Source organism: Leopardus geoffroyi, chromosome B4, assembly GCF_018350155.1.
Source record: "Leopardus geoffroyi isolate Oge1 chromosome B4, O.geoffroyi_Oge1_pat1.0, whole genome shotgun sequence".
Classification (NCBI taxonomy): Eukaryota; Metazoa; Chordata; class Mammalia; order Carnivora; family Felidae; genus Leopardus; species Leopardus geoffroyi.
This window is the reverse complement of record NC_059341.1, coordinates 128,696,558-128,723,057: the sequence shown is the minus strand read 5'-3', so window position 1 is coordinate 128,723,057 and position 26,500 is coordinate 128,696,558. Positions and strand designations below refer to the sequence as shown.

The 26,500-nt window shown below is 47.6% G+C and overlaps 1 protein-coding gene and 2 long non-coding RNA genes across 6 annotated transcripts in view; 2 read left to right on the top strand and 1 right to left on the bottom strand.

Moving 5' to 3' along the window:
* The window catches only part of LOC123592217, a 29,303-nt gene extending 25,706 nt beyond the window's left edge, over window positions 1–3,597 (bottom strand). The window contains exons 1-2 of the long non-coding RNA XR_006709635.1: window positions 3,126–3,597; window positions 2,416–2,484 (exon numbers count right to left, since the gene is read on the bottom strand). This is a non-coding gene — a long non-coding RNA (uncharacterized LOC123592217). The remainder of the gene's footprint in view (window positions 1–2,415; window positions 2,485–3,125) is intronic.
* LARGE1 (LARGE xylosyl- and glucuronyltransferase 1) overlaps window positions 1–26,500 on the top strand; it is a 543,301-nt gene that overhangs the window by 409,772 nt on the left and 107,029 nt on the right. For all 4 annotated transcript variants that reach the window (XM_045467269.1, XM_045467268.1, XM_045467270.1 and 1 more), the window contains one exon: window positions 14,142–14,246. In XM_045467269.1, the coding sequence (XP_045323225.1) occupies window positions 14,142–14,246 (105 nt within the window). The remainder of the gene's footprint in view (window positions 1–14,141; window positions 14,247–26,500) is intronic.
* LOC123592218 lies at window positions 14,260–17,178 on the top strand. The gene is made up of 2 exons (XR_006709636.1): window positions 14,260–14,878; window positions 15,922–17,178. It is a non-coding gene; the product is annotated as an uncharacterized LOC123592218 (long non-coding RNA).

Below are 26,500 nucleotides of genomic sequence, written 5' to 3'. Positions count from 1 at the left end.
ATTATTCAGGGGAGATTCCTTTTCTGGCTTCTTTCTCCTTTGTTCAACAGCAAAGCATTATGGGGCTCAGCATTCTGCCTTGGTCTTCTCCATTAGCCTCTCCTTTCCATGAGCTTGTGTCCTTTTTTTTTTTTTTATGTTTATTTATTTTTGAGAGAGAGACAGACTGTGAGCAGGGAGGCACAGAGAGAGAGAGACAGAGACAGAGACAGAGACAGAAGCTGAATCAGGCTCCAGGCTCTGAGTTGTCAGCACAGAGCCGGATGTGGGACTTGAACCCACGAACCATGAGACCATGACCTGAGCCAAAGTTGGCTGTTTAACTGACCGAGCACCCAGGTGCCCCTCCATAAGCTCATGTTCTTAAATGCCATTTGTGTTGCAGTGATCCCCAAATCTGCAGCTTGGATCGCAGGCTTAATTTAGGCCAAACAAGAACTCTTGATTCTACCCCAGTTGTGATATATCCAAGCTTTAGGATACGGTTCAGCAATAAAAAGAAAAGCAGTATTAATGCATATGGCTTGGATAAATTTCAGAAACACTATGCTAAGTACAGGAAGTCAAATATGAAAAACTGTGTGCCCTGTGATTGTGATTCTATTAAGTGCAGTCCTAGAGAAGGCTCGACGATAATGTGACGGTACGAAAATCAGCAGTTGCCTGGAGCTGGGGTTCAAGGAAATAGATTGCAGAAGGGCCCCAAGGAAACATTGGGGTGTTGGAACCATTCTGTATCTTGATGGTGAGGATGGTTACATGGCTAGACATATTTGCCAAAGTTTTGTTAAACTCCAGATCAGTGAGTTTATTGAATTCCACTGTATTTCAGTAAAGCTTGAGGAAATGATTCCATAGTTTCTGTCTAAGCAACTAGAGAGGTGGACAGAGTGAGCTGCTCTTTCCTGATGTGGGTAGCACAGGTGAGAACATGTGGAGCAGAGAAGGATCAAGACCTCAATATGGGATGCACCAAGTCCAAGATGCCTGGTACATGCCCCAAGGAGAGAAGTGAGATGGCGGCTGGATTTATGATTCTGGGGCTCAGTGTAGAAATCAGACTGGGGATATAAATTGAAAGTTACCAACACGTGGGCAGTATTTAAAGCAGAGTGGCCCCGGGGCACCTGGACGGCTCACTTGATTAAGCGTCCGACTTCAGCTCAGGTCATGATCTCATGGTTTGAGAGTTCAAGCCCCATTTAGATCTTGCTGCTGTCGGCATGGAGCCTGCTTCGGATCCTCTGTCTCTCTCCCTCTCTCTGTGTCTCTCTCTGCCCCTCCTCCACTCACACTCTCCCTCTCTCAAAAATAAACAAACATTAAAAAAAATTTTTTTAATAAGTAAATAAAGCAGTGGCCTGGAGGGAAGTCACTGGGGATGCAGGCAGATGATTGGCAAACAGAGAAGCTCCAGGGATTGAGTGAGGTCTCGGCACTCTGGCCTCAGTGGTGAAGACACAGAGGGATGCCCCATGTAGACCTATTATTGGCATATATTACTTCCACAATGTATTAGCTACGTTGTCATCAGCTTTTATGTTGGCGAAATCCAATTCAAACATTGCCCGTTTTTAAATGTGCATTTCAGTAGTGTTTAGCTGTTTATAGCATCATGCAGCTGTTCTCTCTCTCTACTTTCAAGACATTTCCTGTCACCCTAGAAAAGCTCCCCATACCCAGCCAGTGATCACTCCCCACCACCCCTCCCACGGTGCCCGTTAACCACTGACCTACTTTCTGTCTTTATAAATTTGCCTACTCTAGACATATAAAAGGAATTGTACAGTATGTGATCTTTTGTGTCTGGCTTCTTTCACTAGGTATAATGTGTCCAAGGTTCACCCGAGTTGTAGCACATATCAATACTTCTTTCTTTTTATGGCTGAGTATGTTATTTTGTTATTATGGCTTCGTGTCTCCCCACGCTGACTCCAGAGAGCATGTGTGGGAGTTCTTACCTGAGAACTTTCCTCCCCTCCTCCTTTTACCTTGCTGTCCCTTCCTCCCCCTCCCTCTACTGATTTGACTTATTTTAGGGGGTGAGTCTCACCTCCTCGGAGACTTACCCCATGCCCAGCAGCATCTCTTTTGCGTCCCTCAAGGCACATACGATAATAATTCCATCAAGTTGCCTTTACCACCTCTTTCCAGGAGGCTGATTGGCTCCAGGCACAGGCTGACTTGTTATCACCACAGCACCATCCCCAGCAAGGAGAGAGCAGTTCAGTGCTCTCCGGGGTATGTGGAGCCCTGGGAGATCCAGGGTTAGGGGAGCGTCAGAGTCTATCCCCTTCCCTACATGCCCCACCCCCTTACTGGATTGCAGGCACCTCACCTCCACCTCTCGGTGTGGATGACCCTCAGCCCAAGCATGCCACCTGCACCCAGATCCTTCAGAAGGTGTTTACTGACCATGATGCACGTCTGCAGCCCTTACATCTCCACGCATCTCCAGGCATGTGGATCTCCAATGGGCTGTTTCTAATAGAAGGAAAAAAAAATAAGACCTTTGGTTGCTAACCCTTCCAAGCATCCACTCGTCCTACCCCGCACAGCAGCAGCAACGTTCTTTTCAGATCCAAACTCTGATCACACGGGCATTTAATGGCCATAAATGAGGCTGTACAGTTCCCCTCAGTGCCACACCACACCACGGGGCACGGTTCACGTTGTCTTCTTTGCACATGGTGCCCGGTGTTGTGTGAGCAGATGGTCCTGCCTGCCTCAGACCCTTCAGCTGTGTCCCTGCCTATCCTGCACGGAGAAGCTCCTTACTCCTTCACCATGAGGCCCTGCACATTTACCGCGTTGGCTATCAGTCCCTCGAGGGGTGGATTTTCCTCCTGACACCAACCAGTGCTCCAGCCCCCTGGGGACACCAAGTAGGCATCCTACAATTCAGTTCTGACACAACTACCTGGAATTGGCATCCAACCCCACAGGCTTATGGGCTCTGTCCCACAGGACTGCCTGTCCCTCGGACACCAGACATGAGCATCAGGCCCCCAGGTTACCCACATTTCCATTTGACTTGGCTACAAAGTCAGACCCTCCCTCAACCCCCTTCTCACATCGGTTTGCTATTTGCTAGAACACAGAACTCAGGAACCCACTGTACTTACTGTTAGTGGTTGATTCTAAAGAATGCAACTCAGGAACAGCCACATGGATGAGGTGCCTGAGGACGAGGTTGAAGAGGGAGGGTGCGGTAGAGGGGCCGTGGCCTTTCTGAGTGCACTCCCCTCAGGCACCCTGACGTGTTCACTAGTCCGCAAGCTCTCTAATCCCGTTACTTAGGGTCTTCACGGAGGTTTTCGAGGTTTTCGTCAGGTAGGTAGGCATGGTTGATTAAATCACTGGCCATTTGTGATGAACTGTCTCCGATCCCTCTCCCTTCTCTGGAGGTTGGGCAGTGGGGTGAAAATCCCAAGCTTCCAATCAAGGCTTTGTCTTTCTGGCAGCCAGCCTCCCCCACCCAATGTAGCTCTCTAGGAGCCCACCAAGAGTCACCTCATTAGAACAAAAGATGCTCTGGGGCACCTAGGTGGCTCAGTCAGTTGAGACTCCAACGCTTGATTCCAGCTCAGGTCATGATCCCAGACTCATGGGATCGAGCTCTGTGTAGGGCTCTGCACTGACTGTGAAGGCTGCTTGGGATTCTTTCTCTCCCTCTCTCTGTTCCTCCCCCCTCACACGTGCTATCTCTCTCTTCCTTCCTCTCTCTCTCTCTCAAAAAAAAAAAAAAAAACTATATGGGAAAAAAAATTAAGTGCTAGCTACAAAAGACACAAAAATGTTGGCTAATAATGGTAATACTTAAAGTTGAGCAGTAGTTTATGGTTTACAACATTTTATTTTACTCTTAAAATAACTGTATGATGGAAATAGAATGAAATTTACCATCATCCATTTTTTTTTTCAACGTTTATTTATTTTTGGGACAGAGAGAGACAGAGCATGAACGGGGGAGGGGCAGAGAGAGAGGGAGACACAGAATCGGAAACAGGCTCCAGGCTCCGAGCCATCAGCCCAGAGCCCGACGCGGGGCTCGAACTCACGGACCGCGAGATCGTGACCTGGCTGAAGTCGGACGCTTAACCGACTGTGCCACCCAGGCGCCCCTGTGGGTGTTTTTTTTTAAGTTTATTTATTTATTGAAAGAGAGAGAGCATGCAAGTGGAGAAGGGGCAGAGAGAGACAGAGACAGAGAGACAAAATCCCAAGCAGGCTCCTTGCTCCCAGCACAGATCCTGACACGGGGCTCAAACTCACAAACCGTGAGATCGTGACCTGAGCCGAGATCAAGAGTCGGACACTTAACCGACTGAGCCACCCAGGCGCCCCCAAACAAATTGTGTTTTTAAAAAAAGATCCAAGGAGTCCACGGATGGAAGTTGTAGCTGGATCCAGGCCAGCTCTGCTCCCCTGGGGGAGGCCTCGTCTGAGAGGTGACAGCAGTCAAGCGTCCTGGGAGTTGGTGTGATAAAAGCAGCCTTGGAAGATTGCCCAGCGGCTGGCCCTGTGTTCCTTTTTAGTTTTTCCCATTTCCAAAGACCAAAGATCAAGGAAGGAAGAAGAGAGAATCATTATTTGAGATTGAGCAGGATTTTTTAAATTGTAAGTTAAGTTAATGTGGGCTCACTTGGGACTGACCTAAGGAGGTGGGTGGGGACTTACTCTTGCATCTTGGCAGATGGAATCGTTACCTGGACCTTTATTGGATTGCAGACTCTTTTCTGAGCCTCAGGCTGTCCTTTTCTGTTCTCCTCAGATGCCCCTGGGGTAGGAAGTGCTCTCAGCTCAGTGCTCTGGGATTAACACTCAGATGAACCACAGAGGACTCTGCCGTATTCAGGACCCCAACCCACAGCCTCTGGTGGCGGTGCAGGCAGGGACAGGTGTGCAGATCAAATATGCCTTGGCCAGCCTTTCTACCCATTCTTTCCTGTCCTTTGGAGTCTTACCCACAGTGTGAGGGAGAGGCCCTGCAGGTTGTTCCTAACCACAAATGTAGGTGTGGAAACAGAGTGCAACAGAGTAATCTGAACACCGCCTAATAAAGAGATCTTATAATCAAGTTGGAAGGGAGATTTGAGGTCATCAAATCTAGTACAGAAATCCCTGGGTGCCCTCCCACTCCAAAGGCCCCCAAATCTGCCATGCATGAGAATTAAGGGGGCTGTCTTTGCAGAGAAATCCCCTGGCCTCATCCCAGGAGAATCTGCTTCAGTGAGGTTAGGGGTGGGGCCTGGCGAAAGGTAGCTAAACCATTTGAGAAGCTTTGTGTAGAGATCATAAAATCCGACAGGCGGGGACTGGGCCTGTTTTCTTCTTCGCTGTTGTGTCTCCGGCAATTGGCACAGAGCCCCGTGCACAGTAGGATCTTGGTGAATACCTGCTGGCTGAGGGCTGAATCATGCAGCCTTTTCCAGAACTACGCCAGTATTTAAAAGCTGCTCCCTAGAAAGGCAGCCTGTTTCCATTTTGGCGAACTCTAAGGGAACTTACAGCCTTGCTTATAAGAAGCAAAATCTATCTTCCTTCGGTCTTCACTCATTCAGCCTAATTCTGCCTTCTAGAGTGACACGGATTCTAATTCCTCTTAGAGGGGATTATCCCTCAGCTATCAAGGTCAGCAAGAATGGGGTCTTTATCTCCAAATGAAATCGAGGTTGACTGGAATGAATAAACTAGAGAAGCACCCCCAAGGCAAGAAAATGATTGGAGAGACCTTTTTTTAACTAGGGCACGTGCATTCCAACGCAAGGACGCACAGTATGAGCCTGTGGTACATAAACCTAACCAAGAGTCTCAGGGAACCCCATGAAGTAGATCCCTTTACCATTTTACAGAGGAGGAGACTGAGGGACTACGAATTGACCCAGGATTACCATTCAAGTAGAATTTGAACAAGGTGAGAATTATATTCAGGTTCAAAGAAAGGAGAGGCAGCCAGGTTGGAGAAGCTTGCGCATAGAAAACACAGCCAGCATGGAGTCAGCACTTGAGCCCCAGCATTGGATGGTATGTTCCCAAGCACCTCACTCCCTTTCTCTGGGCTCCACCTGTAAAAGCAGGCAGTTCCGGAGTGAGTACTCAGATCTTTGCTGTGCCTGGGACTTTCGGTGATCCCAGAGTGACTTCAGGCGGAGTTATACTGAGGATGTAGGATGTAGGGAACCGTGCAGGTTCCCGAAACAGTCCTTTTCAACCCATCCAGGGTTGTTTTAAATACCTTTTGTGTTGCACCTTCTCAGGGGATGCTTTGTTATTCCGCACCCACTAGCAGAGGGCATCCAGGGCGAGGAACAGTCCTTTCAGGATGTGTAGTAAACGGTAATGTGATACTATACGTTTTCCTTATTACAGCCGTCCTGTGCTCAGACATGCGTTATTGAATGGTACTATTAAAGACTTTTCTATTTTAAAATAGCTTATTAGAATAAATATGAGGTTGAAAAGTCATTGTTGCTTTCTCTGCTGATACTACGGACAGCCCCTAGCTATCACATTTTAATATTCACCTGCTGGTGCAAGCAGAGCAGTTTTGATATGCAGCGGTGATTGGTGGACTTCCTCTGTGCATCCAGGAGCTTTCCTGGGGGCGGGGGAAAGGAGGCAGCCCTGGGAGCATCTGCAATCCGTGTTAGAACTCTGTTCCTGGCGTTTACCTGGAGAGGTTAACCTGTAAGCATCCATTTCCATCCCATTCAGCTAGAAAGAGTTTACCAGTTCCAGAAGGGCTAGGGTGGTCCGTGATAGATTTTCATCTACCCATCCGTGCTATATTGGGCCCCCAGGAGCACTAAGCTTTTAATCAAGGAAGCAAAATTATCAAATTTGCACCTTCCAAATATTTTTACATAGGCAGAATGGAATGGCACGGCTCCCCTCAGAGAAGGTGATCAAGTGCGATCTGCCAAGTAATCTGGGAAGAAAATGTGATAAGGGGGTGACAGAGCAGGCCAGGGGACAGGTTTGAAAAAGAGCAGATAAAATCTGTGGGGTTTGGTTATGCCAAGGATGTGAAGAGCAAGGAATTAAGAGAAGATGCTTTGGAAAGTGGTCTGAACTGGGATGGAGATAGGTGACTAACTTCCTGTCAGTGGTTCTTGAGGCCACTGGAGCAGATCCTGTCATCCAGGGATAAAATGTAGAACAAGAAGGAGTGGGGCGGGGGGCAAGGATGGGAGTTGGGGAGCACCAGCATCGAAGGGGAGGCACGGAAAGAATGTTCAGAGGGAAGAAAACAGCCAAGAGACTGGTGCAGCTGATAGCTTCAGAAAGGCACGGCAGGGCCAGCAGGACAGGGTGCGGGCAGTAGGGCCAGATTTCGCAGAGTCTAGTGTGTGCAGCCGGTGTGAGCACTTGATAGGAAGACTCAGACACCATATGCACAGTGACCATCACCGTGGAGAGGAAGGGCAGTGCCTTAGGCAGGCACCTGCCAGGAGCAGGGCTCTTTGCCTGTGTCACTTGACTGCACATCCCTTCTTGGAGGCGGGAGGTAGATTCTGTCCTTGCCCTTTTACAGTGAGGAAATAGAGGCTCAGAAAAGTAAGACCGTGGCCAAACCATACAGAATCAGGGCTAGACCCCTCTTCATCTGGGTCACAAACCGTTTGTCTAATTCACCATGCTGTCTGCCTCCCTCCTGGCCACCTGGTAGGCGAAGCCCAGCATGCCCTGTCCATGCCCCCATGTGCCACGTGGAAGCATCACCATCCCCCTGCTTCGGGGGCTTCACCTCCTGAACGGAGCTCTCTGCCTTGAGCCAAAAGCTGCGGAAGGAGGGAGCGAGGGGAGTTCCCAGCCTGGAGCCATCCGTCTGCTGGCTGGTGACACCGACACCAGGGCCCCAGCAGAATAGCAAGCTTGTTCGCTCTTGTCTGGCTGTTAGTGGTGATGTATGAATAAGCAAAGAAGACAGCTTCATTTTCATAAGTTAACTTGTGCCTGGAGTAAGGAAGACGGGGAACAGTGCACTTAATCATAACCACAGGGCTGCACGGAAAACAATGACAAAGCCTTTTCTGTTAGTCACGGTGGTTTATTATAATAACTCCTAAGAAGACGAGACAGTGCGGGATGCTGAGCGAGGCAGCATGCCAGTGGCCCGTGTTCCCCCCCAGCCCCCCACACCGCCCCCCAAGAGGAGTCTCCTGGGACTTTTCCTCTTAATGGGATGGCAGGTCTCATGTGTGTTCGCATCATCCAGGTTAAGGCTTTAGACTTTGACCTCTGGAGACCAGATGCCATCTGGCTGATGAGCTGGGATTGGCAAAGCTATAAAGGATGGCCTGTCTTATGCACCGTCTCTGCTGAGAACGGTGTTGTGAGATAGCACTGTTATCAGAAAAGCTTGTGGGGAAGCTTGGGGGTTTGGAGGTCTGTGTGGACCAGCAGGTGTAGCCCACAGTGCAGGTAAGGATGCAGTAGACGACCCCGGGGAGACCCCAAGCCAGCATCACCCACCCTCCCCCACAGAATCAATTATTCCCTGCCCTCCATTCCTCTAACTTATCAGTGTTTCTGTCACTGCGGGTACCATGCTGTTTCATAATTGTTTATCTGTCTCCTCTTCTAGCTGCCTCTAGGGCAAGGACCGTGTTTTATTTGTCTTTGATTCCTTAGTTTTTGTGTGGTATCTGACACAGAGCAAACCCTCAGTCGATATTAAACAGAACCAAAGTCTAGGCAGAGTAAGGACCGTGTCAGCTAAGGAAGGATCGGAGGAGAAGGCCGAGACTGCTGATGCCTGAATCCAGGTGGATGGGACAGAAGGTGGGGCCAGGGAATTCTGGGTGTAATGATAAGAGCAGATATTTACTGAACATTTTACTATTTTTCCAGGCATTGTTAGTAGTAACATTTGAATAAGCAAAGAACACAAAATAGTGCCTAGAGAAAAAAAAATTAATTCTAAGGGATGTCCTACGTATTCACTTTATAAATGAATGAAGAAATGGGCACCAAGAGATTGAGTAACTCATTCAAGGTTGCACAGCTAATAAGTGGAAGAGCCAGGATTGGACATGGGTGGTCTGGCTCTGATGTTCACTTTTTTCATCCCTTCACTGTCCTCAAGAAGCCTACCACTGGAGGCTGCCACTGAGTTCTGCTGGTTTGTTGGCTAGATTTAGATGCCATAAGAGTTTATCGTGTGCTGGGGACCCGACTGGTGAACCTCGCCTTCGACCCTTGCCTTCGACTGTCAGGGACAGAGTTTCCACACCTGGATCACTAATTCTCAAACGTTAATGTCCTTTCCAATTACCTGTTTTTTGAAAATGCAGATGACCAGACCCAGTGACCAAAATTCTTATTTAGAATTGAGGCATGAGAGAATTAATAGATGACATGAACCCCACCTTCCCAGACACTGAGCCAATTTAAGGGTAAAAGAGAGCAAAATGTCACCTTTTTAGTGCAAGTTAAATTGGAGGGCTTACTGTGGATGTTTGTCATATCAACACTCTGAGTTAGAATTGGGCCCCCCCCACCCCATCCCAAGAAGTGTGGGGCAACTGTGGCCTCGTGGAAAGGGGCCTTCCCCAGGAAAGGACAGGGTTAAGGGGACCCTCTGTCAGAGAAGGGATGGAGGAGGGGTTAAGCAATGTAGGCTTGTTTCTCTGAAGCTCACCAGCCAGGTAAGTCCTCCTGTGTGATAGAGGAGACAAAGGGTTGGGGCTAGCAGCCAGGAAATTCCTCCTTCTAGAAACCAGAGAGGCAGTGGGAAGCTGCCTCTGGGTCATAATTAATGTCTAGGTTGACGCCCAGGAACCTGCAGTTAATAAGAACCTCAGAAGCACTCAGTTCTCAGACCACAGTTAGATAAAGTCCTAGAAGGACCTAACTGTTGTGCTAGATTGACCTTCAAAGAAAAGCTTGTGGATGGGCTTGCTCTCTTCCAGAAGCTTCCAGGGGAGCTTGGATGATCTGTGAAAATAGCTATGACTTACAGAGCGCTTAGTAGGTTTCAGGCCCTATGCTTAACCCTTAACACACATGAAGTCATTCAGACATGTGTAGACAAAACAGCCCTAATGGTTAGAGACTGAGGCCAAGAGAGGTCAAGTAATTTTCTCAAGGCTACACAGCTGGAAAGGGGCAGGGGCAGGGCCAGGAATTGGGATCAGGCAGTGGGACCTGAGGTTTCCACTCTTTACCTCTGGCTACCCTGCTGCATGGTTCCCTGTGGATGGACAACAGACCTCTGCAGGATAGGACACATCAGACAGTCCAAGGTACTCACAAGCCCACTTGCAAAGCTCAGCTGCCCTTTTTTTCTTTTTAATTTTTTTTAAATGTTTTATTATTTTTTTTAATGTTTATTTATTTTTGAGAGAGAGAGAGAGAGAGAGAGAGAGAGCGTGTAAGCAGGGGAGGGGCAGAGAGAGAGGGAGACAGAGAATCCGAAGCAGGCTCCGGGTTCCAAGCTGTCAGCACACAGCCCAACATGGGGCTTGAACCCATGAACCATGAGATCATGACCTGAGCCGACATCAGCCACTTAACCGACTGAGCCACCCAGTAGCCCCATTGTTCTATTTTATTTTTGAGAGAGAGAGACAGAGACAGAGACAGAGTGCGAGCTGGGGAGGGACGGAAAGAGAAGGAGACACAGAATCTGAAGCAGGCTCCAGGCTCCAGGCTGTGAGCACAGAGCCTGACGTGGTGCTTGAACTTCCAAATTGTGAGATCATGACCTGAGCTGAAGTTGGACACTTAACCGACTGAGCCACCCAGGCTCCCCAACCCAGCTCCCCTTTTAATCCCTGACAGAGCAGCTAATGAATCCATCTGAAAAAGCAAAATGAAATCTTAGTAGCTATTTATTATTTTGCATTTTGTCAACCAGCGGATGTTAAAATTACAGCTATCGTGTTCCTAATTAAGGATTTTTTAACCTTAAAGAGGGCTGGCATGTGTAAAGGAGTCGTATGCAACCGTCATGAGAAATGCAGCCCAGGTGCAAATTGAGAGGGGAGTTTGGATAACATTAACTTAGGTTAATCATGTATGTCACTCCTTCTCTGGAGATCAAGACCTTGGGTTCGAGCCTTGGGCAGAGCAACCAACATAAACATGCTTTCAGGTGGTGCCACCCCACCTTTGCAGTTTTCCATGCAGGTGAGGAAGATGCTAGATTTGCCAGAGAATGTGTTGGTGAGTAGGGGGAGGGCAAAATGCTTTGCAGCTTCAGAAGTGTGGGGGTACTAATACACTAACATTGCGGGTCTCCCAGTCGGGAGAGGTTTATCCACCAGACGTCATTGATTTAGTGTATTTATTGGCACCCGTTAGTGTGTTAGATACCACCCAGTCCTTGCCCTCGGACTAATGTAGGTGGATATTTACAAATGAGGTGTGGGTGTACCTGCGTATCACCCACTCTGTCCTTTACAGGGCGTAAGTCGGCTATGCAAAACATGCCAGGAGGAAGTGCTAAATAGAGCTGTCTCCCATCTCGTGGGAGCGAAGGTAGAGTGACCATTCAGACTTAGGGGTGTTCATAGGTGGCTTCATGCTAGATGAACGGGAAGGGTTGACGGGCAGGGGTTGTCTGGGGGTCAGGGCAGTTCCCGTCAAGCAAGAGCCAAATGAGCAATAGCCAGAGGTGAGAATGTAAACAATAAAACTGTACATTTTCATTTGTCAGGAATGAAGTGTGGTTAAATAGAGAAAACTTCTGGGGTGCTTGGGTGGCTCAGTTCATTAAGCAGCCAACTCTTGATTTCAGCTCAGGTCACGATCTCGTGGTTCATGAGATGGAGCCCCGCATCGGGCTCTGCACTGACAGCACAGATTCTCTGACCCTCCTTGCTCACTCACATGCACATGTACTCTCTCTCTCAAAATAAATAAACTTAAAAAAAGGAGAGAAAGCTTCTGAAGAAGTAGATTGAGGCAGAACACAGTTCATGGAATGCCAGAGTATACGATTTGTACTTTGAAGGTGCTGAAGATGAGCGTATCTGAACTTCAGGTGGCTACCCTAAAAGTCAGTGACCGATCATTCCCCTGTTGTCATTTTCGAGCATGTGACAGACACCGTGTTCATTATACTGAACCCGGGGTCATTAGTAATTATGAACTAGATCCCTCAAGGACTCTGTAGCCCCCCTGCACCCCAACCTCTGTGAGAGGTTATCACGTGGACTCTGTAAGGAGGTCACAGCATCGGGATGCGGCACACATCTTTCTCGGCTGAGGACAACCTGCTTTTCAGATCTCATTGTTTTGCACGAACATCCCAAGCTCGTTACATGTAGAATTGATTGGCTCTTGCACTTCTTGAATTGTTGATGTGTTTTTCTGAGGGATTCTACAAGTTTGGGATGTGATCATATACAATGACAAAGTGGGTGGTAGTATTTTTCCCATGCCTCTAATTTATGTATTTGTGCCGGGGTGATGATTTAGATAGGAGCTCGATAAATTGATCAAATAAATTACGCCGAGCCCACACACCATCATTTCAGGGAGCTGCCATCACACCAGGGAGGTTCTATATCATGCAGCATGCTGTTCCGGGAGAAATGTCGTGTTTTTCTTAACATGCTGCCAGGCTTTCATTTGGTCAGAAAGGTCTTTATTTCTCAGATTGGCCAATAATATCAAGATTTTAGCCCCAGAAGGCATCGCTTAGCTCTGGAAGACCATGATTATTAGTCATGTGACCCTTAGCAAGCTATTTAAAATATCCAAGCGTCAGTTTCTTTTTCCATAACAAGGGTTTTTCATTCTTCCCACAAATGCTTGTTGTAAAGGCAAACGAGATGAAATTGAGACGGTGGAAGGAGTGTGTGTGTCGCACAAGTATTAAATTATGTGCTGGCTCCACCACTGCCTGTGCACATCATGATCCTGGTGAACTTCAGTTTCCTGGTGTGTAAATAGTTGACAGTTAAATCCAAGGGAATGAATACCTTCTGCAAGTAGATGATGGGCTTGTCTTGTGGAATATGGGTGGGTCTGATGCCTTGCTTGACCTCCATAGAAGGCCTGGACTCCCAGGAACATTATGTTCTAAGAAATCAAGAGAAGTGACTGACTCCCCTCAGGTGCTGAGAAACTAGTCAAAGAGGCCTGGCTCAGCCGTGCTGTTGGTCCCAGTACACCAGACACAGGCCAACGTCAGAGCTGAGTGCTGGGGACAGAGAAGCAATTGCTCCTCTAGAAAGCACTCCTGCATTGACATGACACAGTGGCTTGGGGACTCATGATGAAATGGACGTGAGGGTGAAAACACTGTGGGGAAGTGGCCAAAAGGGGGCTCTTCTCTGTGGGCTTCCATCTCCTTCACCAAGGGGCATTTCTTCCCTCCGATGGGGGCAAATGATCTCATCTGATGCCCAGACAGCCAGTGAACTCATGTACAGTGGGGGATAGTAGAGCTGGAACACTTGAGGTGTGTCGGTAAATATGTGTTGCATGAGTCAAGGGATGGATGGTCAGCTGGTCAGCTGGTTGGTCGGCTGGTTGGTTGGTTGGTTGGTTGGTTTGGGATTCCGGTATTATCACAGAGTAACTTGGTGACCTTGGGCAAGTTAATTATCTGCTCCTTAGTTTCTTCTCTGTAAAATGGGGATAATAAAAATGGCGGGGCAAGGGGAACCTGGGTGGCTTAGTCGTTTAAGCATCCAACTCTTGATTTTGGCTCAGGTCATCATCTGGTGGTTTGTGAGATCAAGCCCCAAGTCAGGCTCTGTGCTGACTGCTCAGATCCTGCTTGGGATTCTCTCTCTCCCTCTCTCTCTGCTCCTCCCCCATGCACGCATGCTTGCTCACTCCCTCTCTCTCTCCCTCTCTCTCTCTCTGCCCCTCCCCCATGCACGCATGCTCACTCCCTCTCTCTCCCCCATGCACGCATGCTCACTCCCTCTCTCTCTCTCTCTCTCTCTCTCTCTCTCTCCCTCTCTCAAAATGACTAAATAAACTTAAAAAAAAATGGCGGGGCTGCCAAAGTTTGAAAATTAAATACACTAATACAAGTTAAGCACTTAGATCAGGGCCTGACACTTAATAAAAACTACAATAAGATTTACCATTACTATATCTCCTATTCAGTACTTACTTACTGTTCCGTGTGGCTTGGCTTCTTTTAAGACCTTTGCTTTCTCTGTACTCTACAGGTCAGCAGGTCCTGGGCTTGGTAGAGAACCAGAGTGACTGGTACCTTGGAAACCTGTGGAAAAATCACCGTCCTTGGCCTGCCCTTGGAAGGGGCTACAACACAGGTAAATCGTGAGGGTGGTACATGGTGGGGGTTTCAGAAGGTGACGTGAGGGTTCAGTGTGCCTTCCTCTGAGGGAGGAGGCAGGCAAAGGATAGGAGGAGACCACTTGGTTGCCTGAATTCTGCAGTGGATGGTACCTACACAGCTGACCTTCGGTTCTTTCTTAGAGCCACAACTATAGTCAGCTTGGCTGTCAGACCTTGGCTGTCAGTTGCAACCTTAGCAAAAAGCCTCCCTCCTGACTCACCTTCAGATCTAGATCCCGTTGGGCGTTTTTAGAAGTACGACCTCTAGGTCCCTTGGCTCCGTTGATACAAAGATCGTTCCACAGTGACAAAGAACCCGACATTCAGCTTCTTACCACGACAAAAATTTACTTTCCTCCCATTCCATGTCCGTGTGAGGCCTGCTGGATCTTGCTCACCGTAGGCATTCCGGATCCATCTGGATTCATCCTTCCCGGTATAGGGAGGAAAGTAGCAGATGTCTTATTGATTCTGAAGGTTTCTGGTCAGAAGTGACATAATTTCTGCTAATAGTTCATTGGCTAATGGTATCTTCATTCATTCATTCTGTGTTCAACAGCTATGTATAGAGTGCCTGGTGTGGACTAGACCCTAGACCCCATGCCAGGTAGGCCAGATAACTCCCATGACCTCACAGAGTGTATCAATAAGAGACTAGAGCGACATCCCTCTCCTTAAGCTCAGGACTGCTAATGTCTATTGTTGCAGTGCTTCTGGATCCTTCTGCCCTTTCTCCTTTATCTTCTATTGCCACCGCTTTGGAACCTTGCTCTTGAAGGATGTAGATGTGTGGCCTGTGTCAGGATCAAAACTTGGAGCTCAGGGGGCAGTAGGTTTGGTGAGGCCCAGAAGGACTGGGACCTGGCATCTGAGACCAGCTTGACTGGGGTGGGGTGGGTGTCAGGGGATGGCGCCACCTAAAAGGTCCTGGGGGCTAAAAGTCAACTCTGAGAGCTGAGGGTCAGGTGCGAATGCAGGGGCCCCGGAGGCCAAAGAAAAATGGATGACAGTCAAGCTTCCAGAGGTGAGAGTTCAGAGATGGGGTCAAAGCTGGAGGAGGACAAGGAAAGGAAGTGTCAGAGTCCATGTCCAGAGGTGCCAGTTAGGGAGTCCTGTAAAGGCTGTCCTTTGAGATGGGGGCCGGGAGCCGTCCTTAGCTGACATTTGGCAGAACATCCAGGCATGCCTCCCTCTATGGAATTTTTTCCTGTGATACCTTCCAGGCATTACAGCCTTCTTTGTAGGATGCAGCTGAGGAATTTTAACAGGCCTTTCACGCACCTCCTGGAGGCTCCCCTGCTGCGCTGGGCATTAACCCTTAAGTTGCTAGAGGGTGAGGATGTCTGAGGAATCCCTGAGAGGGGCCAGGCTGGGGGAGGGAGGCAGAAGGGCTCTGAGCACCAGCTCTCCCTCAGCTGGTGTAGAAGTATTTTCATAATGGCTAAGACAACATCTCTGGTCTTGGCATACCAGCTGAGTATATACCGGGTGCTTTCTAGAAGTTACTCTGATTCAATCCTTACACTAACCCCACCAGGCAGGCACTATTCTTATCTCTATTTTATACCCAGGAAACTCACACTGAGAGGGGTTGAGGCTCTAGTCTGAGCATTAAGGAGGCTGCCTTGTTAACTACTGACCTTCCTATAGGTTGAACTTCACTGGCTTCAAGATCAAGAATACTATACATTGTGGAATTCTGGACTCTTGTCTTTCAACCATCTGGAGACGAGCCTAGAATTTTGCCTCATAAGCCTCCAGGATGTTTCTGGAGCAGAAGAGTCTGCTCTGAAATGTGGCGCTCTGTTTCTTCTCCAAGCAAACCTTCCCAGAGGGCTTTCCCAGTGTATTTGAGGCTAGACCCTTTAGGAACCCACTGTGGGGCCAATCATATGCCTTCCTCCCACCCTGCCCCGTTCTTTCCTTTGGTAAATGAATTATCATCTGATGTTGATATTTTGTAAAAGCCTGAATTCCAGTACATTCACTCCAGGCTCTCAGGAAGCCCAAGACACCCATGTCTGTTGGGTGGGATAAGGGAGATTTCAAGTAAACCCTGGTATCTGTCTTCCACAACACAGAATAATAGGCAGTGTCACACAGAGATATATACTGCAGTGGTCTCGAGGACACAGCATCAGGGTCGTGGTTATCTGTGTCAAACAAAAACCACAGGTCATCAATCTGGGTTTGCAGGGAGGAGAAGAATGTGGCACACTGGGGAATTTATTATGACAAAAATGACATGTCCCGTCCTGCCTCTCCCAGTTTGCCTCAGTGTGAGGTCAGGAGACATACAAGTCTCTAAACCACCTCCAGCTCCTCCTTGATATGCCAAGGCAGTGAGTTACTTTCCCACTTGCTGCTGCTTAAAGGGCAGAGCAGATGAGGAAAACCCTGTTAGAAGTGATGTGTCCATTTAAATAAGCCAGTGACACCGAGTGATCATTATAAAAGGATTTATGCGACATCAGAATGCATTGGCTTTCATGATGGGGATTTGTTATTTTAAGACTAGGAATTGTACCACACATCAGTGGATGAGTCATGAAGCACTTAGATTCTCATGGAAATTGAGGACTCTGCTGGGAGGGAGCCCGCTGCCCTAAATCCTAACGGAAAGCAGGCCTCCAAAAGGGGTATCTCCAACAAAGCCCCGCGTTGAGACTTCTGCTTTGTCTTGGCAAACTCTGGCAGATCCATGTTGGAATCGTGATTCAGCCACTAAGTGCCCATGTAGGCTTGGCCAAGTTAGTTCATCTCCCTGAAACTCAATTAATTCTTTCCCCTGTAAAATAGGATCATAGTACCTAGTATGGGGGGATTAACAAGGTAACTAGTTCAAAAGCCTAGCCCGGTGTCTCGCACAAAACAAGTGCTCAGTAAATCTTAGTTTGTGCTCCCTTGGATTTTCTGTCACTTGTCCTATGGGGGAATGGAACCCGTCCTCTGCTTTTAAACTGGTGGTTACGTGACGTTTGTTAAGGTCTTCAAAGCCCTCTCAGGTCAGAAAAAAAAACCGAGATTTTCACTCTTCCCTAAATACAGTGCAGCCACCTAGCACTTTTTCTCCTGTTTCTCTACTATCTGGAAAAAGTTACCTATTCATATCATTTTAGAAAAAGAGATGATTTTACTTCATAGACCAGCTTCCTAACTGTGTTTTACTTTAAAAATCCTCAGGGGTAGGGGAGAAGCATAGGCTGTTTGAGTTGAAAATCTGTCTTCAAGAGATAACTTTATCGCTTTCCAACATGGTTCCTTTTGGAAAGCTACTCAAGCTCTCTGAGCCTTGGGTTTGTTTCTGGGAACGGAGAATGAATAAGCCCACCCAGAACCCATCGTGAGGCTCTGTTGTGGTAGTGTAACTACAAGGGCCTGGTGAACCGAAATGCATTAGGAGTTGGTTGCAGTTTTTATATCTCCTCCGGACCACAGCCTAGCTGAGTAACTGTTTTCCAGTCATTTAGATTTGTCCACATTTATCAAGTTCAGCTGCATTCACCAGGCATCAGACCAGACACTTTACTATGCACTATCTTCATTAATTCCTAGAATTGTCTTGTGCGGTAGACATTCCCCTGAAAATAGCCAGCCAGCTTCCTCCTTCCTTTTGTTTCTCCTTCCCAGTCTGCTTGCACAAAGCTCACAGGGCCTAAACGATTAGAGCAGATCTGTTCGCCATCTCCCACATCCTCCCCTCCCTTCTTACCAGAGCTGTTTACAACTTAATTCCATCTTCACAGAACTGCTGAGCCACAGCAGCTGTGGACGACCAGGCCGACCCCAGCACAGTGCCTTTGCCATGAGCACTCGGGTGGAATTAAAGGGCACCTCCCACATCCTTGCATCGAGATGGGTTCATTCCCGACCACTCTGTCCATTCATCATCTAGGTGCGGGAAGCTGTCATTCACCCAGCATTCAGCTGTCTGCAGGACTTTTTTTTTTTCTTTCCTTAAATAAGATTATGACAGGCTCATTAAGATTCAGCCCACTTCAGTTCCTACGCTGACGGCGAATATCTTAAAAACAAACACCAGTAGGGGCGCCTGGGTGGCGCAGTCGGTTAAGCGTCCGACTTCAGCCAGGTCACGATCTCGCGGTCCGTGAGTTCGAGCCCCGCGTCGGGCTCTGGGCTGATGGCTCAGAGCCTGGAGCCTGTTTCCGATTCTGTGTCTCCCCCTCTCTCTGCCCCTCCCCCGTTCATGCTGTGTCTCTCTCTGTCCCAAAAATAAATAAACGTTGAAAAAAAAAAAAATTAAAAAAAAAAAAAACAAACACCAGCAAAGAAGAGAAGGAGAAGGAAAGCTACAAGTAGCAGGTGACCGGAGAATGAGGTGAGGGAAGTCAGGCTGGTAGAAAGGAGATGCTTGACAGAGAGGTTTGTGGACGATCCCAAAGGTTACTCCAGGACAAGGTGCGCCCTCCCCGAGATGAGGTTGTTAACCAGAGGATGTGCTTTAAGAAACAATTTAAAAATAAAATGTATCCCAATTCCTTTCAGTCTCCAAAGTAGGCCAGAGACAGGCAGATGGAGACCTGGCTCTCCAGGAAGGGAGGAGGAATTTCTCTAGGAATCCTTATCCACAGAACAATCGAATGGGGACATTCAAGGGTGGACTCAGCTCTGAGGCTAGAGCACAATAAGAGGTACAAGTGGAAGGTGGAGGCCTGGCAAAGCCAGGTGCCACAGTGATTCCAGGGCAGGGATTCAAAAGGTGCCAATGTTTGACCACTTGCCAAAGAACTCCTAAACAATTAGCTTTCGAGGGCCGCCCAGAGCGTGGGATGTCCGCTGACCCTTTGCTCTGCCCCTGACCTCCAGTCTTCTGCAGCCCAAGGCAAGTCCTTTCATTTCTCAGAGCTCTCCTTGTCTCTTGGCTCAAGAACTAAGAACTGTTTATGCTCTGAAGGAATATTAGTATTGGATGATTTGTCTGCAATAATTGCTTTCAGAGAAACTAGCTTTAAATGCAGTTCATTCAACACATGCTACTGAATGTCTATATTCAGGGTAGAAAAAGATTTGTAAACAAAAAAAAATGAGTGCTACCAAGAACTTTCCTTTAAGAAGATTGTGGTTTAGTGGAGGAAAGTTTGCATATCCACAGAGACTTAGGGTGACTTGAGCCCCTAGGATGATTGAGATTCAGAGTTGAATGCTGATCTCGTAATAAACCTCAACCAGCATTTTCTAGACTAATTCCAGAAGTCATTGCAGGAGATGTTGATACATCTTTAGAAACTATGGACAGATAAGGTTGAGAAATCTGTACACTAGATCCTTCCCTTAAAGATTCAAATTGAGTATTGGTGTATTCGAGATCCTGGAAAGTCAAAAGTAAGGGAGGCTTTTCAGCCCAGTGGATTTTCCACTCTTACTTGATCCTAGGGCTATGGAAAGAAGTTTGGAAAAAAACTACTTCTACGCTAATTCTGGAGACAGGGATTATGACTTTTTGAGCTCTGTATCCCAAGCTTGTGGCACAGAAGAGTTTAAATAGTTTTTAGAATAAGCCCATAGAAAGATGCTTGCCATTCGAAGCATGGTTCACTCAGTAGACATGTCTAGTCTATTCTGTACTGTATTTTCTCATCCATCTCTGTACTGTAAGGATGTAGACGTGCTCTTACTGCACCTTCTTAGTCAACATCTTCGGTATCATTGCATGTCTGAAGCCAGTTGCCAGCTCTCCAAATCCTCCTTCCCATAGGAAGGAATTCTGTGTGAGATAGCTTCTAGATCTTCCACCATCCTGTTGGGTTGGCCATTTTAGGTAGCTCCAACTTCTCTTCTGTGAGGGCGACACACTGATCTGAATGATACGTTCTGGATGTTATCAAACTGTCAGAGGTTCACGCCTCCACCTGGACATTTCTGTCCGCTCTTCTGAATCATTTAGAATGTCTGCTTTAAAATGTCAGCTTTCAGGCTCTAAACCACATAAAGTGAATCTGAATCTCTGGAGGTGAGGCCAAGTAACTGTGCTTCGAAGCGTGCTCCCTACGTGATTCTGATGCATGCTAAAATTTGAGAGACAGCCTCCTGGTACACACTTTTATTGCCATTTGCACATCAAGCTCACATTGAACTTGAGTTCAACTGAGAAGCTCCATGAGTGACTGTTGAGCCAAAGGTTCCCCATTCTGTACCTCTGTACTAGATTTATTGACCCCAAAGCACAGACTTTATATTTATCTCTAGTTGAATTTTATCTGATTTAGACCCATCTTTGTCTCACTTTATTTGACTTCATTTTAGTCCTCAACTTAGGGTCATCCACAAAAATAATGAAAATGTCTTCTGTTCATTCAGCCAGTGGCCTTGCCTCATTTTTGTAACAAATGTTTTGAATGCTTTTTTTACAATCCTGGAATAAAATTCAAAGGTTACCTATATTACACTGTCTACAAATACAATTTCAAAAAAAAAAAATCGATATAGTGACCTGGCTATATAATTTACAGAAGAAATAAAAGGAAATTAATTTACTATAAAATAATATTGACTTCACATGTAATTGCTCAGGCTTGGCTCCAGTGGAACCAGGACCTGATGGAATAGTCAGATGCTTCTGTGCCTGTGTTCAGGGTAGAGCCATCTTCAGTGTGATGCTGACAGTGTAGAACATCACCAGTGGGGCACTGGCAATCCAGATTCCACGAGTGGTGTTTGTGATCTGTGAGATGTTTTCCCAAAGTGGTAACCATCCCTTGGCAAATTATCAGCTAGCAGGAAGTATCCTCCTCCCTCAATTTGCACTCTAAATTCATTGTCTATTATTAAAACCATTGAAAAAACATCACTTAGTTCTGTTTCTGTAAGGAGTATGAGTTTCGGGCTCAGATAGTTAGAATGCCTAAACACAAATGTCCAGGGGGACCCATGGGATGCAGGAATAGTCTTCATTGTGGTAGCCTTTCCTGGGAAGAAGAGGCATTGCCCCCATGGAGAGCCATGAGTTCAAGGCACTGCAGCTGTTCAACAGATGGACCCAAGTGCAAAGCCGTGACCTGCTTGTGATCTCCCTCAAGGTTAGTATCAATGAATAAGATAATATGCTCCCCTCTCAGAGGGAAAATTCACTCATCTGGAAGTCTCTGTAGCAATACTGCCGCTAGCTACTTCTCTGCATTTACGCTTCTTCTAAGGCTCAGTGAAGTTACCCAAAGCTTGTTCACTTCATTTCCTGAACCAGAATGTCCTTTGGCCTTAGTTTTTCTTCTTCTTTTTTTAAGTTTATTTATTTTGAGAAAGAGAGAATGCACAAGCAGGGGAAGGGAAGAGAGAGAGTGAGAGAGAATCCCAAGCAGGCTCCACCTGTCAGCACAGAGTCCAACGCAGGGCTCAGTCTCACGAACCAGGAGATCATGACCTGAGCTGAAATCAAGAGTTGGTTGCTCAACTGACTGAGCCACCCAGGTGACCCTCCGTTTTCCTTTTAAAACACAGTATTACTTGTGGAAATGAACAGTTGTGGGTTCAACTCATGGCGCCATCTGGTTCTGGCTCTATGATACCCGGGCATCTAATAGTCTTTATCATATCAGGACTTGAAGCATTCTCACCTCACAGGGTTGCTTTGAGGACAAAATTAGATAATATTTATAAAGTGCTTGGGACGATCTCTGGATCAGTCAGTGTCAGATATTAGTACTTTCTTTTTATATTTGAGGTTCCCCGGGGCTCCTCGGTGGCTCAGTTGGTTTACCGTCTGACTCTTGATTTCAGCTCAGGTCATGATCTCACAGTTTGATGAGATTGAGCCTCTGTGCTGTCAGTGCAGAGCCTGCTTGGAGCTCTCTGTCTTCCTCTCTCTCTCTGCCCCACTCATGTTGGTTCACTCTCTCTCAAAATAAATAAATTTTAAAAAAATGTTATGAGGTTCCCATAGAGGGAAAACAGTTGTGGCTCTTGAACATGGTTTGATAGTCATCCAATCGTTAGTCCATTGAAGAGGTCTGGGCCTGAGCACTCCCCCCCCAGCACCAGCCATCCGTGTGTTCAGTCATTCGCTGGACACATAATCCTCACACACCCAGCATGTGCGACTTGCCAGGTACCTTTCTAGGCCCAGGGGATGCTGCAGACAGAGCAAAAAGGAGCTGTGTTTGTGGGAGGTCCCTTATTGTAGGAGAGAAGCAATCCCCCTCTTGTATCCTGTGATGCCTTGGTGTCAGGTGCTCCTGAACTCACTCAGCTGCAACCACTCTGCCTTCCCTGCCATTCCTCAAACACACCTGTTTGAACCTGGGGGGGGGGGGGGGCCTCTTCTTCTCCAGAGAGCAGCCTCACTCCACTGCCTTTCCCTGCCTTACTCTCCTCGGTCGTGGTAATTGCCATCTGACCTACGATAATTTCCCTCATTTTCTTTTTAATTTTCTGTCTCTTTCCATGAGGATTTAAGTTCCTCAAGGGTAGTAATTTCTGTCTATTAATTTCCCTGCTTTATCTCCTGTCCCTAGAATCACGCCTGGCATATATTAGGCATTAAGTATTTGTTGTTGAATGAAATTAATAACTTTGGAAGATGGTAAGTGTTTTGGAGACAGTAGCACAGAGCAGCAGTCATCAGTGGGAGTTGGTGGGGAAATCTGGCTCCTGGGGGACATTGGCACTGTTCAGAGATGTATTTGGTTGTCACAGTGAGGGAGATACTTCTGGCATTTAGTGGGTAGAGGCCAGGGATGCAGCCAACCCAACAATGCACGGAAGGTCCCCTATAAAAATATGTCCAGCATAAAATGTTTACGCTTCTGAGTTTGAGAAACCCTGATGTAATATGATGTGCTGAGAAGCATAGAAGGGAATTGGATTCTTCTGGAAAGAGCCATTTCTTTAGGGAAGGGCTCTCTGGGTGGATGGCATTTGAGCAGCAGACCTGAAAGGAAGAAAGTTGGCAGCCATGCTGGGTTCTGCAACAGCATTCCAGAGACAACGGCCAACACAGCAGAGGCCCCCAGCAGGAGTAGACCTGGATGTGTATGTTCCTCTCATGGTCACACCCCACACCCCCTGGCCACAGGTGTCAAGCACACCTTCACCAAGCTATGGAGGATTAACCCATCTCTGGGCCATTCCTTACCTGCAGGGTCCAAGCCCTCCTCTAGAAATCTAGTGATGCTCAAAGCAGGGTCTTCAAGTATGCAGATTCAGAATGCCCCCAAGATTCTGCCCTGCAGGCCCTGGGAGCTCTGACTCACGTTAACACACATTGGAGCCTTGCATCTGGTCCTGTTCTCCTGCTTTGGTCTAGGGTTTGTAAAGATCACCACTAGCCCGGAGAGAATCGTGGCAAAGTGTAGCATCATTGGAAGGGGGGCATTCTGGGCCGGTCCTGGCTACCTCTCCAGGCACATGGCCCCTCCTCTTCCCTGCACATTCCTGTTTGGCCACACTGGCCTCCTGACTGTCACCCAAATGCATTCTCACCCCTAAGCCTGAACCCTCTGCCTGGACTGCTCTTTCCATTACTACCTTCAGTGCTCTGCTCAGACAGCCTCTCCTCAAGGTGGGCTTACCTGGCCTGCTTCTCCCAGGGAACACTCCCCATCCCTCACCCTGGTTTCTTTTGCTTCATTGTGCTTTTCATCAGTGTTATAAAAGACACATTTTTTATTATTCAGCTGCTGCCTGTTGTAGGCAGATGGGCCCCCGAGAAATGCCCATGCCCTAATCTTTGGAATCTGTGATTCTGTTACGTTACATGGCAAAAGAGACTTTGCAGCTGTAATTACAGACCTTAAAATGGAGAGATTATCCTGGATTATCCGATGTGCCCAAAAATCTAATCACAGGAGCCCTTGAAAGCAGAAAGCTTCTTCCACCTGACAACAGGACAGATGTTACAGAAGGGGAGCCAGAGAGACTGGGAGCGTGGGGAAGAGTTCTCATGCCACCCTGGTGGACAGTGTGTGACAAGGAGAGCAGGTAGCCTTCAGGAGCTAATGCATGCAAGGAAGAGGGGAGCTTAGTTCTACAACCACAGGGAACCGAATTCTGCAAACAACCTGATGAGTTTGCGGGTAGATTCTCCCCTAGAACCTCCAGTTAAGATCCCAGCCTGGCTGACACCTTGATTTTGGCCTTGTGAGACTAAGTGGAGAACCCAGCCCCACCCCTAGGCTTCTGACCTACACAGCTACAAGATAATGAATGTGTGGGTTTTAAGCTGTTAAAGTAATTTGTTATGGCAGCAACAGGAGCCTTGTATCCCTGTCTTTCCCCACAAGAAAGCAAGGTCCTTGAGGGGTGAGAATCTTGTTTTGTTTGCTCCCATGTCCCCATCCAGAACAGGGAAAGTTCTCAGATATTTGCTGAATGAATAAATGCATTCCAGCTTCCATCAATCCTGCCTTTCTGGACATAGAAGACAACTTGGAAAGTCACTAGTGGGAAACCATCTATGTCCCCGTGTCTTACAGGATGTGCCCATTCGATAGGCATGCACTCAGCAAGCAGGTCACAGGTGCCTGGCATCAGGTCCTACACTAGGAGTAGAAATTAAAGTCCCGTGTGGTCTCTGCTTGCACCCCCATTTCCCCTCCCCCCACACGGTCACGTTAGATTTAAAGTAGGAAGTTAAGGACAAATACAATGCAGTTGGGTGCTGTGATGGAGGGGTGTGCCCACAGTCCCTGCTTGCATGCATTGAGAAGTGTCAGCCAAGAGGACTGGAGGTGGGGATGGGGGTGGGGGTGGACATTCCAGGTCAATAGAGCAGCAAGCCCCCTCGCCCCCCAACTTTGCCCCTTGCCCAGGCTAGGAGATGTAGAATTTCTTAGCACAGAAACCAAACAGCCCATGGTTTGGGCTTTTAGTTTAGTCCAAGATGTGACTTGTAGAGTATGTGCCCAGCATGTGGGGAGTGGTGAAGAGCCCAAGTTCTGGCTCCTTCAGTGGCCTTACAGCAACCATACAGTGGTCACTTAGGCACATCCCTTCACCTTTTGGGTTTTTTGTTTTTGTTTTTGTTTTTGTTTTGTTTTTTTTTTGCCTTTCTTGTAAAATGGGAGTGTCGGTACAGACTCAGAGGATTGCTGGAAAGCGTAAGTGAATGGAAAATGCCTGGCAAACAGTAAGCACTCAATAAATGGTAGCTAAGACTCCTGGCATAGCAGTACAGAGCACAGTGGTAGGCCAAGAGGCTGGGAACTTAGGTAGGGCCAATGTCTGAATGCTAAAGGGCCCATCCAGCTTCACTGGACAGGCTGGAAGGTTTTTAAACAATGCACAGCTTCACTCTTGGCCCTAGGGAGAAACTGTCCTCACCCAGCACTCTCTTCCCTTTTCATGGTCTCCATTTAAGTCTTGTCTCTCAGCCAGGTTCTCATCTGAGCACTGGGGTTACAGCCTGTGCAGACACTTTGCTAAAGCGCCCATCAGCAGGCCCAGGGCACTTAACCCACCACATTGCCTTCAGTAGCTCTGGGTTCTCTGTAGTACCCTCGCAAGGCAGCCAAGCAAGAGCCCCCCTCCACTTGTCAGACTTGATGGGGGGCCTCCAATTACCCTGAACTGCTGAAGTGTTTTCCTAACTGCAGCATTCTGAAAACATGGCAAGATTTTTCATCCCCCACCCTCCTGAGCAAAAGCCCCTGTTCTAGAAGAGTTTCTCTGTCGTTTGCTTCGTTCCCCTGGCATGGCCTCATGAGAGAGAATGTGTGTTTAATTTAAGGCTTCCAGAATCTGACCTTAAGTGCAAGAAGTCTGCTTCGCGACTTCTCTCATTCTGGGATCTTTTCGCCTGAACTATTTTCCTTATAAATGATTCTGTTTCCTGGGTAGCTCTGACCAGGGTCTCACGGTTTTCTTCTCTCTTTGCTAAGTAAATCATAAAGAGAAAGCCAAGAACAATAGTAAAACTTGTCCACTGGCCTCCACTGGGCCTCATCTGCAGTTGTCCAGGTGAGCTAGAATGGCCTCATCTGTCACCTAGACAAGGGGGTGCTACTGGCTGCTGCTGAGTTTGTCCTTAAACTGCTATGCATCCTGAACGGAAGATAGTCCAGCCGCCTCTCCAAGCCTCGGTGTTCTCTGCTGTGAGTTGAAAGCAACAGTGCTGTCTTAGTCCATTCAGGCTGCTGGTAACAGAATACCTGAGACTGAGTGGCTTATAAATAACACACGTTTATTGGTCACAGTTCTATAGACAGGGGAAGTCCAAACTAAGGTGCCAGCAGATTTGGTGTCTGCTGAGGACCCTGCTTCCTGGTTCATGGATGGC